Source organism: Sciurus carolinensis, chromosome 8 (genome assembly GCF_902686445.1).
Source record: "Sciurus carolinensis chromosome 8, mSciCar1.2, whole genome shotgun sequence".
In the NCBI taxonomy this organism is placed as follows: domain Eukaryota; kingdom Metazoa; phylum Chordata; class Mammalia; order Rodentia; family Sciuridae; genus Sciurus; species Sciurus carolinensis.
In genome coordinates, this window is record NC_062220.1 from 57,918,700 (window position 1) to 57,939,161 (window position 20,462).

The following is a 20,462-nucleotide window of genomic DNA, read 5'->3' on the forward strand; positions in this document are numbered from 1 at the left end:
CCAGGGATATACTCACACAAAGGAGCAACCATGCAAAGAGGCAGCCAGAAGGCAGCCACTGGCTTACCCAGAAGGAAGACCTCAGGTGCAACCAGACCTGCAGGTACCCTGACAGTAGATCTCCAGGCCCTGGTTGGTGTCCCCAGTCTGAGGCAACCACACTCCCAGATGGCAGATGTGGTAGCGGCAAATCTGTAGATCCCTTGGCCCTAAACTCCCAGGCCCTGACCAGTGTTCCAAAAGGGCAGTAGCCATATGTAATCAAACATGTGAGTACTCTGACCTTGGAGTTCCAGGCAGCAGAGGGCAGTGGGTGATCTGCAGGTGAACATTGGGCAATAAGTGATGGGCAGGCAAAAGGTGGGCCATAGCAGCCAGGGAACAGGGAGTGGGGGCAAAAAGCAGAGAATCAGCAGGCAGCATCATCTGCCTTGCAGAATCCTGAGTCATGGAGCAACAAGGAATGCAGCCTCTCTATAGTCAGTCATCTTGGAACCTCCTATTTCTGCATTTTGTAGGAGGGAAAACATTAGTCCTCCCTGAGGATTAAAAAAAAAATTTTTTTTGGAAAGGACCTAGTACAGTGTTTAGCACACAGTGAGTACTATGTATAAGCTCTTATTGTTCACTTTGACCTCTCTGTTACATTTTCCTTCATATGAACATATCATAATTTATCTATCCCTTCAGCATCCAAGGACGGTTGGTTTATAGTATTTGGCTTTGTCCATGTTGCTGTGATCATTCTAGTAAACATCTCCTGAGGCACAGATACACAGAAGTTCCCAGGGTATATATGCAGTAGAATTGCTAGTGATAGCACATGTGAATGTCACTTGTATAAAATGACGCCAAATAGCTTTCCAGTGTGTTTATACAAAGTTCGACTCCCTCTAGCAGTAGGTTTGCCAGTGATCCGAATACTCTCCCACATTTCATCTGCTGATCTCCCCAATCTACATTATTTCTCAACACCCTTCCCTTGATTTGTTTGTCTCTGTATCAATACTTTACTATCTTAACAACTGTAATTTTATTTATAATTATTTTAATTTTATTATAATTTTAATAACTATCATTATTACAGAACACAGTATAAAAATAGAAAGTACAGTGGAAAAAATAAAATAATCACATTCTATAATACCAAGGGTGATAAATGCTATGAAGAAAAATAAAGCAGCTTTGGGAGATAAAAGAGGAAAGAGGTTGACAGGGAGAGCAAGGTGGGTAAGAAAAGATATTTTAGGGAAGCAACACTAAAATAAAATGACCATTAACCATATTTTAAGACTCAGTAACTAGTTGTGGCTAATGTTACCACATTGGGCTGCAGAGGTCGAGTATAAAGTGGAAGTTATTGTAAGAATCAGGTCATTGAAACAGCTAAGGGTAAGACTGATTGCCCAAGTGATAGTGATGAGTCATTGTTGGGAAGAGGATGATAATCTAAGTTTTAAAATAAATCATCAATTAAAGAGGAGGTGAATATGAAGTATGATGGTAGATGACTCCAGGAAGAGAGTAATAGAGGGTGTGGTTGTGATGACATGCACTTCAAGTAGCTGGGTTTTCATTTTTGTTATTATATTTTAAATGATGAATTTGAAGAGAAGGAAATTTAGTCTGGAAAAGGCAAGAAGAATCAGTTAAAACATCTTCCTCACTGTGAGTTCTGAATCAAAAAGTCACCACCTTTGGACATGCCTGGTGGAAATACAGTTTTCTCAATGGACAATCTGGTGTTAATTACAAGAAGGTGGTAAAGGAATGGAGGGGAAAAGGTTGAAGTTACAGGGGATTTTGCTAATGATGTTCTAGAAGATGTAACCAAAATTTTGAGGCATTCAAAAGAGTGGGGTCAGATTGGGGGCTGACGAGAGCCATATGAATTGTGAGTCCAAGTATTGATTGTTGGCCTGGGTTGAGGGTCAGTGCTTCCTAGGGTGCTATAGTAAACAGAGATATGTCATGATGGATTAGCCCTGATGATCTCTTCAGGGAAGATGAATAACCTTAAATTTTAACTTTATTTATAAAATGAATGCATCAAGTATATAGGTGCTCACTTTCTCATCAAGGATCTACTGTTTCTGTGAGACTTTCTTTCTCCTTTTTTGCTACGCTGGAGATATTCTTGTCTCCTTTTATGAAAGGCATTCATTCTTCACATGCTCTGAATCTGCTAACCCTTCTTAATAATTGCTTATTTGCTATCTTTTTGAATTATCATTTCCTCTCTCCCTCTTTTATAAAGTCAATAAAAATGTGGCTTTGCACAGGAGTTCTTATGTGTCATCTATCCATTTGGCACTCTGACAAAGTCTATGGACCCTTAAATGTATAAATATGTAGGGTCACAAAGTAAAATATTGAAATGCATATATCAAGATATTCTATGTAACAACAAATCCCACTATTATGTACTATCATAATGCACCAATTTAAAAATTGCTCTGTTAAAAAATATATAACATTAAAAATCACCACTTTAAATTTTACAGAAAATAAATATATTGAAGTATAGCTGTCATAATATGAAAAATAACAACTTGTGATATAATAACAGTTTCTTTATTAATGTTTAATAATAAGAACTTGCAACAGATCTCTTAAATTTCATAATTTCAAACTAATGATGATTACTAATGATTTTTTGATATAACTGCAACAACTTTAAAGTCACATCAAAATACCTTTTATTTCTCTTGATAATGAAACTACAGGTACCACTAATTCTACTGTAGTTTGCTTCCAACATTTATATGACAGAATTTTTAAATTTTAATACAAACCAATGCAAATAATGCTGTATTTTTCCTGATTTCTGTGATAGTACATTCCCTGAGTTCCTTTTTAAGGTCCCATTTAGCAACTCCTGCTTGACAATTTCAATTTTATAAAGCATTCTAAAATCTCTGAGTAGAAGTAATATACATTTCTCATTTTAGAAAAGATAGGTCTTCATGATCTACTCCTGTCTACCTTTTTGGTCTCTTTCCCATTTGTCCACATTAACACATTGCCAATCAAACCACTTTCATTTGCTCATGCAGACTCATCCTTACATACTCCCTTCCCTAGAAAATCTAAAATAGACTTCAAACATTTGTTTTTTGCCTTTTTTTTTAAGTTTGCTTTTTTCTTCCTAGCTGTTTCCTTCCTCTTCTAACAAGATTTTTGGGTTATCCTGGCCCTTTCTTATCCTTCAGTCTGATTTCTATTCCCACATTTGTATTAAAATGGGCTATTTACCTCTCTGTCTACTTTGTAAGATGGCTCCTTATGAGTAGGTGATGGGTTATGTTCATCTTTGAAGATGCAGGCATGCAAAGAATGTAGGCATTGAAAGAATGAAAGTGTGTTGCTAATTTCAAACTTGGCTGCACATTAGTAGACACCTGAGAATCTTGTAAATAATATCTGTGCCTTGACTCTACCCCTAGAATGAAGTGAGGAATACATAGTGGTACTTTCTAAATCCCTCTCAGGTGTGTGTAATATGCACCCAAGAATGCGAAATGATGGAGATTTATGTATCCCTATATACCCTGGGAAATTCTGATCCTATTATATGGGACAAATATAATAGTTATTATTATATATATAATTTGTATATTATATATATATATATAATAGAACTTATGGATATGCAAACAGATAAGACTGAAATTTTCCATGCAATTTTAAAATAAGAGAGATCATATCATTTAATGGACATACTATATTATTTTTTTAGGAACTGGCTGTTTTATAATTATTTAATTCATTGTGTTTCCTAGACCATGTAATGAGACTCTTTCACAATGAAATTCTGCACTGTTGTATCCTTGTCACATTCATAAAGACCCTTCACCTTCACTAATAAATAGAACAGTCAGTCCTGATGTTAAATCATACTCCTTACTCTAAAACTTTTAACTTTACAATTCCATTTGCTTTTTCTAATGTGAATCCCCCCAACTTCCAAAAAAGGGTAGGTTTTGCATATCACTTTCTAAAAGTCTCTAGAATCCTTACAAAATGTCAGACTTAATAGTTTAGAACTCTGATCTCATCAGTAGCATTCTAAAAACTTCTTAAGAGGCAAACTATTATTTTTCTTTGCCCAAAGCCTTTTAGTGGAAAGGGAGTTTTGGCTTTGAACTAGAGGAGAGGTTTATCTGAGTAAAAACATTAAAGCATCTCAAGACATTCTGATCATAATGTGCAATATCAGGACATTAATAAGGGTAGAGGATTGGAAAGGAAAAGACAAAACATCCTAGTGGATGCTTTTGCTTGATTGCCTATAGATCATCCTGCTTCTGATCTACCTTCATAAGATATCTGTTTGTGATAAAGCCCAAGGTCTCTAAATTGGAATGGGGATCTAGCCACAAGAATTCAGATTTATTCATGCTTGAATTGCCTTTTGCTTTCTTTTGTTGAAAGAGTTCTCATTAAATTTCCTTTTCACTTACTAAACAATTTTTAGATTACAGTTCTGTATTGAGGGAGAACTTCCAGCCTAGATAATTTGAAAAGAAATATGTATATTTCTTCTCATACTATCCACCCCCAATTTATTTATTCTTCTTATAATGTCAAGATTCAACCAAAAGAGACAGTGACAGCTTATTATGTCATTATTTATGTTCTCATTAGCAGATTTATACATAGCAGAATTAAATTCTCATATTACATTCAAAATTAGTTGTTTTTTTGAGTTAATAAGTAATTCATCAATAACTCAGAATATGTTAGATATATCAGCAATATGCTTGAGGAAAGTCAAATAAAGAGAAATAACTGCAAAGTATTAGAAACAACTCAATATTTATATAATTATTTAGTAATTAAAATAGTTCAATTTAGTAATTGAAATAGAAAAAAATATCAAAATAATTTCCTGTGGCTTTACAAGAACTGATAATATAAAATAGTATTTTAAAATTAGTGAAATGCCATTAATGAACTAAAACTAGGATTAGTATTATCAAGAACAGATTCCTTGGATATTAGAAATGGTAAAGGTTTCCCATATAGCAACTAAGAATATTGGAAATGTTTTTGTATTATTTCCTATAATCCAAGAGAAAAACTCATTTCTTTGTTCATACTTGTCAGATTTGCATTTACAATAAAGCAGTGGTAGACTGGTATATTTGTTTGTGTTTCTGTATTCTCTGAAGGCTTAACTTCACCTTTCTGATCAAAATTTCATTTCTAGACTAAAGTGCAAGTGAACAGTTAACCTTTTTTTCAAAACATGTCATTAAAAAGCCAACATGTTAATTTAATTTTTAAATTTCAACTTATTTTAATTCATGTATATTATTAAGACCTTTTGAAAAGTACCCAATTGTCATAGTAAAAAATGCAGATTCTATAGCTAGATTGCCTCAACTCCCAACTTCAGTCTACCACTTCAAAAGATGAGGGCTATAGGGCAAGTCCTTCCACAGTTTTATTTCTGTTTTCTCAGCCATGAAGAGTGATAACAAATTAGTTTTCCTTAGTTTTTTTGAGAGGTTTAAAGGAATTACTCAGTACCTAGAGAATACTAAGCATTGTCTAAATAATTATAATGATCATTATTTAAACTAGATGATTCTATTATGCTGTCATTCCCAGGAAAGTTATAGTAGTATTATAAATTTTTAGGGAATATTTAATGAAATTTGAGAAACATATATGGAGAAATAAATTATGCACAAATGACTAAATCAGTCCCTACTTTAAAATATTTATGAGAGAGAAGATTCATAGGTAAATATGTGATATAACATAATTTGAATGGATTATAATATATGTTAAAAGAAAATACTAAGACAGTATTAATATATTTTGGATGGAGGGTGGTTATTGGAGGTGATGTATCTTAAGATTGAACTTTGAAGATAAAATTTTAATTGGCAAAAATTGACATTAGGAATACAGTAGAAGGAAGAAGGATAGATGTTTTAGAGCAGTTTGAAACTAATGACTTGTGTCCTTGGCTGAAGGTGGGTGGGTCATGAGAATGGGAACAGGACCCACAGTGAGAGTTAAGGGTGAAAGTATGGCTGAGACTAGCTCATGAAGAAAATTGAATGCTATGCTGTTGAAACTTAATCTTCTAGGCAATGCAGGAGTCATGGGAGATTTCTGAATGTGAGCATAATATAATTAGAATTGTAGTCTAGTGTGATTACTTTAGCAGGAGCATGTTGGATATATGGAGGGAAGAGACTGGAGCCCTGAAGCCCTTACGTAGCAGTTAGAATTAAAACCAGGTTCTTCTTAGAAGCTTGTGTTCTTTCCACTGTGTCACAGTATTGAGAACCTGGTTAACTGCTTTGGGGAGAAGTTCTTGTCCTCTAATTGGTCTTTGGTGTGCCTTTAGTTTTGCTAGCCAAGCCTTCTCTAATGAGAGCTTTTTACCCTGTGTTTCCCTTTGTGCAACTGCACTTGACTCCAGCAATGCCTAAGAACTACCAGAACTATTAGCTGCTGGTGAGAGTAGTGAAGAAACACTGTCCAGTCCTACAAGAAACCATATGCCTTTGTTTGCTTATGGCAAGGGTTGATAGAAGCCCTGGGAGGCTCCAGTATTCCTCCCCAGGTTACAGGTTAACTTGTTTAGTTCTGTCTTTACCTCTTGCAATCTGTACGCATATGAGAATTACTATGACTTGCTGACAAACAAAATTATTCTCTGGAATATACAATATTAGTTCAATTAGTTGAATTGAACCTTAAAACCTTATTTTCTTTTTTCCATTCTAGGAGACTCTGAAAATGGATATGTTCATTTATTTAAGCTACAGTTTATGAGAATTCATAGTAAAGCTTCAATTTAGGAAACTTTGATCAACAGTTTTTCTTTTCTCTAAGTTTCTAAATTTTTACTTTATTTCTGAAGCTATTAGCGCCCCTACAATTTTAAACTAAAATTATACTACTTACTTTGGATATCTGTAGATATAATAGTGTTCATTGCTAGATGATTCCATTTTAAAAATATGTATATGTTTCTCATTCTTTGAACTTTATTGAATCAAAGTTGAAAAATTTTGGATTCTAGAGTTTAATTTTTTGTTGAGTGGAAGATAGGCATTAAATATAATTTGCATGAATGTCGAATGATACTTCACATTAGTGACAGCAATTGAGAAAATTTCATCCATAAAAAGGGGCATGCATCGGGTCACTAATGTTTGTGTTGTTATAATGTTTTCACTAATGTTTGTGTTGTTATAATGTTTTACTAGCTCAGATGCTTTGGAGAATTGACCTTTCGTGTACAGATTTAGTCCGTAGTCCAAAAGATTATAATTGTGACATATAAACTACTTGAATAATGACAGTAATTATAATTAAGTGAAAAGGCATAAACACTAATACTGATAATGTATGTGAGGTTAAAGACTACCATTTATGAGCCATTAGGATTACTTTAATGTGCTGCATTAAAAATTTTTTTTGGCTTTTAATGATATCTGTAGGATATATAATTAAAATGTACAGTGATGAATGGTGGTATTGTACATAGATGAAAAAAGTAGAAAGAAAAGTCAAAATATAAACAAGAATTTTCATTAAAATAATGGAATTCGGAAGACAATATTAGATGAAATTATAATAGGGTCTTAATCACTGAAATATATTCTATGAAGATAGATTACATTAAATGGATAACTTTATTTAATTTTTTTAAAATAGAAGGGAATATTTTTTGACAGTTTTTCTTTGTTAATTTGTTTTTGCTACCCTAAATCTCTGTTATAACATCTTTTAACAATAAGCTGTTAAATCCTTAATCCTGATATAATTATGAAACTCAATAGGGAGTACAGAAAAATTACTTTGTAATTTAATTTATATTTTAGCTTATTTTTTTCCTTTGAGATATGCAAGAATAGTAAATGGCCTGTTAATGTGCAGTGGGATGATTAAATTATATTGTAGGGCATTGTGATGAAATGATGTGTATTTAACCTTTTGCTTTTTGTACTTTTTTTGGTATAGAGAATTTGGAAATAACATGACACCCTGTTGCTTAACTGCCTTTAAAAATGTTCTGTGCTGAACAAATAGCTTAATTTTATGGGTTTTGTAGATGCTAAACTCTGGAGAAGAACCAAAAGACGTCCTGACTGCCAAAACAAATGAAGAAAATCATTTTTCTTACTAGCTTGGAAGAACATTTATATATCACGGCTTTTAAAAAGATAACTCCATTTCCACTGAAGTCTTTCTTTGTCATATTTTGTCACCTGAGTTAACATTTGACTGTAGTCCTAAACCTTTGAAATTCTGGTAAAAAAACAAGAACAAAAAATCCCAAACAAACAACAATAAAATTTTAGTAAAAGTTTCCCATGTATTGGATTTCACTGTGGTGAGTGTTCACTGTGTACTCATTTCCCTCTCTCCCTTCCATTTACCCAGAATGATCCAGTCAATATCCTTTTATCTGCCTTCAGTAATCCTACCTATCTTTGAAAGCTTAGATTATTGCCAACATCCTACAGCCTTTCCTTTCCACTTGTTAACAACATTTTCATGTCAATGAATCTTCTCTCTCAAAGTTTACTGCGATACAGGTGTGTTGATTGATACATGTCAATTAGCAGACACTTTGACTAAGCAGAGAGTATGTTTAAAGCATTGTTCAGATAGGACCTGGTAGGCATACAGAAACAAGTAACTGCTTTGCCGTCTGTAATTTATAGTGTAATATGAGAGCTAAAATTAAGTACACAAATCATCGTAGTCTTAGAGAAAACAAGAACACTATGGGGGCTCAAAGGAGGGGAGAAATATCTGTTGAAAAGATATCAGGAAAGGATTTTGTTGTGGAACACTTGGTAAATGTTCCTGAAAGAATAGTTTTGTCATCCTTAGAGCGATTGCCATTATTAGGTTTGCTGCTAGGAACAATGCATATTCTGACAATTTTAGAAAAGCCATTTATTTTCTTCATCGTCACGTAGTATATTATCTTTTGTTTGTGTCAAAACTGTGAAGGGTCTGAAATTTTACCTCATATTCAAGACAAGTTAGCCTGTCACCGTTTCCTAGATGCTGTCAGAAAACATTAGACTCCTAGGTCAGAGACAAAGGACTCTATTACTCAGGCACAGCAGGCTGCAAGAGCTTCATGTTTCCATCAGTTTCCTTGCCCCAACTCCCACAGGGGGTGATGCATAGCAGACTCAGAAGACTGCACACACTGTGGAAAAGGGTTATATTTGAGGAACCTCATGCTTAGAAAAACCTGAGGCTTATAAGGGAGCTGTTAGCAAATGTGTCCATCCTTTGACATCAGAGAGAGACATTATCTTTATTATCTTGATCAAGAAATAAATCCTCCATTTATCCTGGAAAGAGATTCCCTTTCCAGATTGATTATTTATTTATTTGTTCATTTATTTATTTATTTTGTGATGCTGTGGATAGAACCCAGGGCCTTGCATTGAGCTACTTTTCAAATAGTCTGGACTAAAAGCTGTCAAAAGATGTACAGAAATGCTGTAGTTTACCTGGAAATAATCTTTATGAACAGTGATTTAAGAGTATATAGAATATTATGGCCTGGAAACACAATTTAAAGAAGTCATCATTTTAAATAATGAAGAAAAAAGTGTAAGAAGGGATGCTAATATTTTAAAAAGAAGATCCCTGTTGACATAAGTAGATTAAGAACATAATGCATTACTCTGAATTATGGATGAGGTGTTCTCTAATTTATTCATGTTGATAAGTAAATTAATCATGAAAATCTTTCCAGTGACAGATGATCCTAAAATGAACTTGCATTTTGTTTTATATGTAAAGTCTATATATACATGTACATATTCTTAAATACCCATTTGAATAATTTATGCATCACAATAAAATCATAATTCCCAAACCAACTTGAATCTCAAGGTTGAATGGATCTTAGAAATATTTGAGAAAAATCTATCCCTCAGAGCGATCATTTTTTTCCCCCAAAATAGTAGATCAGGTAAAGTCTACAGTATTTGCAGCTTTAATTCTAATATCGATACTTCACAATGTGTTTACAACTCTCCTCAGGCTCAGGCAATGCTATGACCTAAACTGACATTGGTATATTAATATGATATCTTTCCTGACTCATATATAATCCACTGAGGGATTCACTGATAAAATCAATTTTAGAATTTTATGTGTGTTTTAGTTATTTTTTTTTAATAGGGTTTATTTTATATCCCTACTTTTATCATTTGTATTTGTTCTTCTGTGGCAACATAAAAAAATGTGTATGCTTTCATTTAAAAGTTATATGCTGCACTATGAAAGTTAAAGAACAACTGATACTGAACATTGTTAATAGGAAGCTTTTTCGGACTCAGTGTACCAACACAGACATCAAATTGATATTTTATACCTACGATTCAAACCACAGAGTGCTTATTTCTATGATAATAAATCTAAACATATAATAATTATCATAATCAAATGCCACTATAAGTTCCCACTGGTAATTGTGTGGCAGCATTTGTATTTGTTTTTAAGTGATGAATCGCCTCTTTTATGTTTGGATAATTACCATACATGATGTTTTATGGGGCATAGCTTAAAATAAAACAAAAACCCCTTAAATTTTGAACATATTTGGAATTCAAACATAAACATCAAATTTCAAAAACTAAAATGTTTACAGGGACCATTTGCATAATTAAACAAAACAAAACAAAACCCTGACGTCAGTCAGGGAATACCTGCCCCATTGAAAGAAGACTTCAGATGTTAATGCCAATGGAATACTGTCCCACAAGTATGCATACACCCAGTGTTGCTTGTCTTTCAAATTTTTAAAGAGAAAACAAAAATCTGGATTTTCACACAGGATTTCTCCTTTTCGAAGTTGGACACTGAAAATAAATGTTTGCTCATTAAATCAAAATGAACTTCAGTCAGCAACATCTAATGTTTAGTTTGATAACCAGAACATTTTTCCAGGATAATGGAGCACAAAGTGGATGGTGATGGGTATAGGGAGAGAACATATAAGATAAGAGACCTTAAGGGAACAATTTGCTAAAGATAGAAAAAATATGTCTTACTAGGAGGGCTAGAAATAGTCTGTCAAGAATAAACATTGTGTAGTAGTAGGCTCTACCTGAATCCTTTTTAACCAAGACTCCTAAGGATCCTTAAGCATCCTAAGAAGGAAGAAGATATGTGTAAAAATATGAACAATATTTTGAGAGGTTCATGCTGCTTAGCTAGGACATTTCTACTCCTTCACCATAATGTTAACTTGACAACATAAGGTGATTGCCTGCAAAAAGGGAGGGAACAAATAATTGTGATATAACCCCGCTTTACTGGAAGTAATGAAAATCAAACAAACAGAAACAAAACAAGACATATAGAGTGTTCTGTTGAGAACACTCTATCCTTCAAAGATAGAGTCCATCATGATCTAACCAGGAAAGTCCACAAAAATGACACATTAGCATGAGATGATGCTGCCATGGAATTCTGAGATGGACACAAGAAAGGGTGCAGACTGAGCTTTTTCATTTTGGTGGGAGAGGGTGATTGGCCTACCACATGTGAGGATAAGCTATTAGCTAGGAAGTTTAAGTTCTCAAGGCACAAGAAATATCTGGGAACCTACCAATTGCTACAGTTACTCAAATGGATCAGAATCCTTTTTTTCCATCTATATACATTTATGTTGATTTGCATAGAGAAATAGGCTTTTTTTTTTTTTAAAGAAGCTTTCTGGATAATACCATTTCTTTGATAAAGTTGATAAAGATTACATTAGATATTGTATTTAAAATGCTTAGCACAAAAATTATACTATTGATAATGCCAAGTGAGGATTGGGGATATTGGATTGGTGGTATAGACATGCTGCCATTCTGGACAGCAGCCTGACACTACATTTGCAGATCAATGTCTGCTTACCTGAGCACTCAGTAATTCCTCTCCTGGTTATACATACCAATGGTATTCTTACCCATATCCCAAGAAAGCTTGTGCAAAAAGGTAACAATGTTGATGTGGTAGAGATTTGGAGGCCATCTGGGCATTCATCCCTGGAAGGGTAGATAAGAAAATGTGTGCGATGCATACCCCAGTCATTACAAAACAATCAGAAATGACAGACCAGATGGGCACAGAAGACTATGGAGACTATTTAAAACCCAGTTCTTAGTGAAAAGGATGATAAAATATAAGGTATAAAATTCAATGTCATTTACATAAATTAGAAACATATGCACAAAAGCGGTAGTATATACTTAAAAAATATATGCTGCAAACAAACAAAAATGTACCCAGTAGGAAGATAAAATAGTTATATCCTGGAGGAATGTAAGTAGAATGCAGAGGGTGGAAAGGGATGGAAATAAACAGTCAAAATAAGAAAGGGGTCTTTCAAGACCAGTGATGATAGTGAGCCATGCCTTGAGTACTGTAACAAAAATCTGCACAGGAATTTACAAAGCAAAATGAAAAAACAAAGTTATTAGCACAATGTCTGGCATATAGTATGATTGATTCTACGGTTTAAGCAAAAATAGGGGAAAAGGAGTCTGAGAAAAGAAAATTACAAAGAAAACGATTTCCTTAAAGATAAATTAAATGTCACAGTCAAATTGGTGGAATAAGTTCTAATGGATTTCTGCCTGTGATCTCAGCAAATTGCTAGCTATTGCTAGAGAAGAAAAAGATGTATTTGATACACTCTCTTTTTAAGAAGGAAGCCAAGAAACTTGAAATATAAATGAAAACTTTCTGAAATTCAGTTAGAAACTGATAAACGATGAATTAAATAAGAATCAAAGATAGAGTGTGGTGTATTAACAGGTGATGCATTATAAATTAGTATTTAAAGAGTCACTCATCCTTGATCCTTTTGTTCAGCAAGGATTATTTAGTCCATTACACACCAGTTTCTGTGCTACATAGTAAAAGTGCAGTAGGGTTCAGGAGAAAGACTGAAGGCAGAGGGTTCAGCAGGTTAAATACAGGGAAGGACTGGTTGAAGGGTGACCAGCCTTGAAGGACTGAAGCTACAAAAAGATTATGGCATGTGTTGATGGAGAGGGGGAGAGGGAACAGGATGAAGTAAAAAATCAAAGATAAGTTTCTTATTGTGCAAATAATTATGTGAAGATGGTAACATCTTATTTTATCTTCTCAGGAAACAGAACAAAATGGAAACATTGAATTGTAGAAGAAAATGAAATGGTTTTTCAGTGTGGTTTATTTATATATGCAGATGCCATAATAGTACATTATCTTCTCTTTCAGATACACTGGCCTAGTACAGCCGTAAAAATAGAAGAATGCATAATGAAAGGAAAAGATGCGGTAAGTACTATTGATTGCAAATTGCACAAATCGTCACATATATTCCTGATCAAGTACAAAGGACCGAGTCATTTAAATTTTATTTAGTCTTGGAAAACATAAATGCAATTTGGTTTATGAAGAGAAATGTAAATATATACATATAGTAAATCTAAAATTATATAAAAATTAATTTCAATGTAGAGTTAAAAGGAGCTGAGCTGTCATCCAGTTCTAGAGGAGCAAGAACACAAAGTGTGAGGAGACAAAGGCAATAAATGTGCTTTACTGCTTTCGAAATATTTTTAGGGTCTTTCCTAGTATGAGAAGCAACATCCCATTTCTGCATAGCTTCTGTGAAACTTGTGAAGGGAACCATCCCTGACACACTGCAACAGAAGTGCAAGGACTTCAGTTACTAGGAGTGGGTGGCTGATCTAATGTAGTACACATCTGGGAGGAAGGACTGCATCTCTCACTCTCTTTGAACTTATCCTTTCTTACTAGGGAAAGAAAATGCCATTTAAATGACTAACACAGAGCCCCAGTTCTTAATTCTCTGTAGCAACTGGGTCATAGCCAAGGACTGAGTTAACACATTCTTGCTGCCTTAGCCCACAGCATGATGCTGACTAATTGAACATACTCTTAGACCATGTCACTCTAAGCTCAACTGAGCCAAAATGTGTCCTAATTGGCTCACTCTTTAAGAGGTGACAGTGTCAACAGAAGAAAAGCAAGTACTTACAGAAATCTCAGGACAGAATATTTTCATCATGTCTGAAAGATCAGATTTTATCAACAACATGGCTCATTTACAGAATAAAATGTTTTAAGAGTGGGAAATTAAATAATATATCTGTGCCCCGAACAATCAGTTTAGTTCCTTATTCTTTTAAAGGAACATCCATATGACGTCATAAGAATCACTTACAATGAAGTGAATCTGCTTGTCTTTCCATCCTAATATTGTTATATGAGACCTTAAAGTGTTGAAATCACAACCTGTCCTTATACAACTTTGCATTTAATGATTCATATATTTTTTTCAAAGTAATATTTGACATTTAAAGAGTTTAGTATTTCTTTCCTAATTTATTTTTAATGAAATAGTAATGCCTAATTTTCCAAGAGGGAGTTTGAATTAACTAGTCAAATTGGTTTTAAAACAATTCTAAACATTTTGGTATTCAATGTCTTAATCATAAAACTCCACTATAACTAGTGTATTAAAGTGTTCTTAAGCATGTATCTTATAGATACTGTGTTTGATTGGGGAATGCAATGATATGTAAAATAAGGATTCTGTGCTCAAAAAGCTTACATTCAAAACTAGTGTTAATAAACTGAAGCTTCTGGGTCCAATGCAGCCTGTAGTTGGTGTTTGTTGAATTTTATGGGAACACAGACACACATGTTCATTTTTGTTTTACCTATGGTTGTTTTGTGCTATAGCTGCAGAAATGAGTCATTGCACCAGAGATCAGATGGCCCAGCAAATGAAATGTTTACTGTCTGATCCTTCCTAGAAAAAGCTTATTGAAACATGGATAGTAATCTCACAGCTATAGTAATCTTAAAAGATGCCTTAAAAGTGAGATGTTATTTCCATTGGTTAGTTTTCTATTTATTTGAAAATCCTCTTAGAAATGATTTATATGAATTTGTGGATTTGAGGACATAAGTCATATTTTCCAGATATCAAAATTCTGTAATGCCCTATAGTCTGCATGTATTTCCTTCTGAATAATGAAACCTTCTCTAATATTTGGTTTTCCAATCTTGTGTTGATTCATTGTTTATGTTATTTTTAAAAATAATAGCATTATGTTATTTTTTAAATTAATAGCATTTTGCCATGCACATTTTTTTTTGCCTGAATACATTTCTAAGCAGTGCTTTTTTAAAAAAAATTGTGATCTAGAATACAAGAAAAATGCTTTGCTTCTATTATAAAATGGAATTCACACTTCTGTGCTAAAATGTGTGTCACTGGTTTATTCTTCCTTTATCTTTTTCTTATCTGCCCCCTTTGACCCTCCCCTGAAGGCAACTTATGGTAAAAGAGGAGGTAGGATAAAGGGTTAGAGAAAACAAAAATCCAAAAGGGCTAAACATTTGTATCACATTAACCAATTTCTTTCATTTTGATTCTGCTTTAGAGTGAATGTGCAAATTATGTTCGGGTTTTACATCATTATAATAGGACACACCTTCTGACCTGTGGTACTGGAGCTTTTGACCCACTTTGTGCCTTCATCAGAGTTGGATACCATTTGGAGGTAAGATAATATCATTCACTGCCACCAATAAAAGTGATACTTAAAATAACTTTGTTTTAAAACAAAGGTTGTAGTAGTTCTTCCTCAGAAAGACAGAAATAGTAAAAAATGCACTGATTTTTTTGTTCCAGATAGAGAAATGCTCTCTGGACCTTTAAAACCCTTATCAGTTATAAATCTGTGAACTGATTATTTTTTTATTTATTCATTCACTGAACAATTTTATTTGCTTAATTTGTTCACATAAAAAAGCAATTCTTAAAATCAAACCGTGTTCCCTATTGTGTTCTAATGTATATTTTTATTAAAGTGGAATATATGTGAGAGTATATAGATAGAGATAAATATACATGTTTACTGTTTTAATTAACTTTTGCATTGCCATAACCAAAAGTCTTGAAAAGAACACTTTAAAGAAGGAAAAGTTTATTTTGGCTCATGGTTTCAGAGATTCAATCCACAGTCACTGACTCTATAGCTCTGGGCCCAAGGTAAGGCAGAGCATCAGAGTAAAAGGGTATGGTGGAAGAAAGTAGCTCACCACATGGCAACCAGAAACAGAGAGAGAGCTCTGCTCACAAAGGCCAAAATGTAAACCCCCACAACACCCTCAGTGATCTGTTCCTCTAGCCACACCCTCTCTGCCTGTGGTCACCCTGTACTTAATCCGTATCAGTGGATTAATTTACTAACTTGGTTACACACCTCATAATCTAATAATTTTGCCTCTGAATGTCCTTGCATTGTCTCATACATGAGTTTTTGGGGGACACCTCATATCTAAACCATAACAGATACACACAAACGTTCACACAAATAATTTATATATATAAATTCTACATTTCGTATTTTACAAAGGACATGCAAAGACTTGTTGATTCTGTAACTACTTTTTCCCAGACAGGTGAGTTGAAGAGTGGAGGAGAGGGGAGGATTTCAAGCTGACTTAAGATATATATATTAGTGGGAAAAAAATGTACATTTCTTTCCCTGAGTCCCTAACACTAGGTGATATGGTGTGAAATGGGAATTGAAGCAAATTTCAACTGACTTTTACCACTCATATATAACATTTACTCACAAGCAGGCTCAAAAACCAGCCTTGAAATCTGTTTCTACAAGCTGGGTGGATTCTTTGCTCTTATTCATTTTTACACTTTGAAGTATCGTAATCACCATTTTACCATGAAGTATTTGAAGTATATTCCATTGTCAGGAATCGTTACCTTTCTTTTTGGTTAGAATCATAATCCTACATTAAAAGAGGGCACAGATAAAATAGATATCTAGATATTCTATAGACAAATAGCCCTTGATACTCATATTCTATTTATTAAGAGGCAGCACTGACTATAAAATGTGTCTAGCAAACAAGGAAAACGCCATTCACTACAACACTGAAAAATCATTTCTGAGACTCCTTATGCTAGTTAAGACTCAGATACAAATATAATTAGTAATACCAAAGTACTTAATAGCTGCCTCTGGAGACTGCCTCTGATTGAGGTACTTCAGCTGTTATCTATCCTTACAGGGAAGATGATTAATTAAGATATTTTGAATGTTAACTTGCCATGATACATGATTAGAGTTCAGTAGCATACATAAATGCATCACAGTATATTTTAAAGAAATACAAATGATATAATAGGAGAAATTGAGACAGAGATGTAGATGACAAATCAGGTTAGTGTAAGATTAGATTATATCCAAATTTTATATATATATCAGATTATATATACATACATACATACATATATATATATAAATGTACAAAGTTAGAATGTGTACATGGTGTGGTGTAGAACTGCTAATGACAATTCTCTTGGTTTTCGTTGATGTGAGAAGACCTTTATTTTTAAAGAATATTTCCTCTGGATATAGGACTCTGGTTTAATAGTTACATTTTTTTCTTTTAATATTTTGAAAATGTTTTATTGTCTTTTAAGCTCCTTTTAAATGTAAATTAATGTTTCACTCATTTGATGTTAATCTATTTATAACTGTTTTATCTTCCAAAATTTTATGTTTGCTTTCAACAGTTTTTCTATAGTTTGACTTTGTGTATAGAGGTGGCAGGGGAAATTGTATCTATAATTCTTAGGATACCAATGTTCTTGCATGCATAAATTCGTGTTTTGTAAATTTTGGGCCATTATGTCTTTATATAATTTTCTGCTTCATTCATTCACTCTTTGCTTTTCTTATGTGTGTGTATGCATATATTCAGTATGCATATTCAGTATGCATATATTTGAACTCCAGTATGTACGTATATTTGTTAGTCTTCTAGGCATTGTATCACAGATGACTTCATTTTTTTTTCTGTGCTTTTATCTCCAATATGCTGTAAAGTTCAACTCATTAATGTTCCATACATAATCTAAAGTTCCTCCATTCTTCTCTCTCACTCCCCACCTCCCCCAACCCCATTATATATCATCATCCACTTATCAGGGAAAACATTAGGCCTTTGTGTTTTTTGGAGTTGGCTTATTTCAGTTAGCATGATATTCTCCAATGGAGGAACTTTATGTAGAGGGAAATGAGAGAGAGGGGGGTATGAAAAATGGTGGAATGAGACAGACCTCATTACCCTATGTACATGTGTGATTACACAAATGGTATGAATCTACATTGTGCACAACCATAGAAATGAAATAATGTACCCCATTTGTGTACAATGAATCAAAATGCAGTCTGTGAAAAATAAGAAAAAAATGTTCCATATGCATGTCACACTTTTCAGTTCCAGAATTATTTTTGTAGTTTCCATTTTTTATATTCTACACTATTTTTATTCATTATGATTATATTTTCCTTAAAGTTCTCAAATACGTTTTGAACAGCAGTTTTAAAGTCCTTATATGCTAACTCTCACTTCTGATCATTTAAGAACAGTTTAGCTTAATTTCTTTTTCTCTTGACTATGAATCTTGTATTTCTTTGCAGCAATAGTAATTTTTATTGTGTACTTGACATTATAGATTATGTGTTTTCAAGATTCTGAATTCTATTTTATTTTGAAGAGGGTTGATTTTTTGTTCTAGAAGGTACCTTACTTGGCTGGACTGTACTCAAAACTCCCTTGCAATGGGCAGATGCCAGTATTTTCAATTTTCTAACCACAACTTTCATGGTCTGCTTGCATATATAATTCAGGCATCTATGGAAGGTTTGGGAGATAATGACCTCTTCAAGTTTTCTAGATATATTCCTTTATTTTTCACCGATCCTATACTTTAAGTCTTGGCTCTATGACTATAAAAGGTGATAAATCTGTGACTTTCTACTTGAGTTCTTGCCATTTGTCTCCACATGAATGAGAGAATATCCTCAACTGAAAAACTCTCCAGTTTGTTCTTAACTAAGCTCAAGTGCCTTCAATAGTTGGTTTTCAACTTTTTTAAAAAACATAATTTGTCACTATCTGTGGAAAAGTTAGTCCATACAAGTTGTGCTAGCATTAACAGAACTGAAACATGCATGATGTTGAATATTTTGTCTCATATACTTACCTAAGTATTTAATATAAATTAAGTAGTTAACTCATTAGAATCTTTTAATATGGTTGAATATTATTTAAACAATATTCAAATATTTATGACCAAGATAATTTCTCTTATAATTATCTAAACATCAAATATGATATATTTTGAGAAGAATTACCTTTATGTCATAAGAGGAACTTGTGACCATACAGTAAGAGCAGTTAAGAGATTTATTCCCAAAACACACCATTTGGAGGCTTGATGTCACTTTACATGAGGGAATGAAACATTACAAATCTTTATAGGCAAGTACTTTGATTAAAAAACTCAGAGGCAGCCATCTATGGGATGGGTCTGCAGATATTTATCTAGTTGCTTTGGAACAGCAGGAGATAAATCTGGGACAAATTGGTGGAGGATTTTAATACTACACAGTGGTATTTAGAAGTTATTTTTAAAGACAGTGTAGAGAACTTGAACAAGTTTTGAACAGAGTACTTGATTGACATGACATTAATAATATTTGGATTGATTCAAGCAGGGAAGGATGAAAGGCAGAAAGAAATTCAAGAAGGCTTTTATAAGAGTCTTTATTAGAGAATACGGAGGTACCGAGCAATGTCTTTGCAATAGCAGAGAAAAGGAAGCCTGAAACTGAAGGTTTATCAGGCGAAATTATTCAACAGCATTTTATCAGATATTGCAGATGAAAGGGAATTAAAAACAATTCAAATTTTATCTCACTTTGATTGGTAAGAAATGCAACTTTTAAGAGCAAGAGGGAGCTGTGGAAGCAGAGTAGGTTCTTATGAGAGTATAACAAAGCTCAGTATTATTATTATTTCCATGTATAATTATTTGAAACATTGAGTCTGGAGCTAGGAGAAGTTGTTATCAGAATGTATTGAGTTTTTGAAATCTGTGGGTAGGGGTGATGGTCTCCTCTGAGGAAATCTGTCTCCTCTGTCTTATTCCTTCTCTCTCTTTTTCCTCCTGCTCACTTTCTCAAAATAACTTGGAAAATTCCATTATTTAGGTGACAGTAGAATGTCTGATATCAATGTAAGCAGAGAATGAGAAGATAGAGATATGTTAAAATCAGGTTAGCATGAACTCAGAATAACACTGTGAAAGGAAAATAAAGTTTTTATCATCAGTGGTATAGACAGAGCAGTTTCGGCAAGGTGATAGATAATAAGACAAGAGATTAAGAAGTAACTGAATAACCACAGTAATATTGTCTATTGTATTAAGAAATAAAATAGTTAAGAAAAAGAAATATGGGGAAGATTCAGGAGTAGTGAAAAAATGTATTACTATGACAGAAAAAACTTATTTATCAAATAAGAAGGTAAGATTGCATACCTTACGGCAACAAGAAGGG

At 33.5% G+C, this 20,462-nt stretch overlaps 1 protein-coding gene across 2 annotated transcripts in view; it reads left to right on the forward strand.

Annotated features, from left to right (window-relative positions):
- Positions 1-20,462, forward strand: part of Sema3e (semaphorin 3E) — a 269,653-nt gene that overhangs the window by 155,760 nt on the left and 93,431 nt on the right. For both annotated transcript variants that reach the window (XM_047562566.1, XM_047562567.1), the window contains 2 exons: positions 13,267-13,326; positions 15,468-15,587. In XM_047562566.1, the coding sequence (XP_047418522.1) occupies positions 13,267-13,326; positions 15,468-15,587 (180 nt within the window). The remainder of the gene's footprint in view (positions 1-13,266; positions 13,327-15,467; positions 15,588-20,462) is intronic.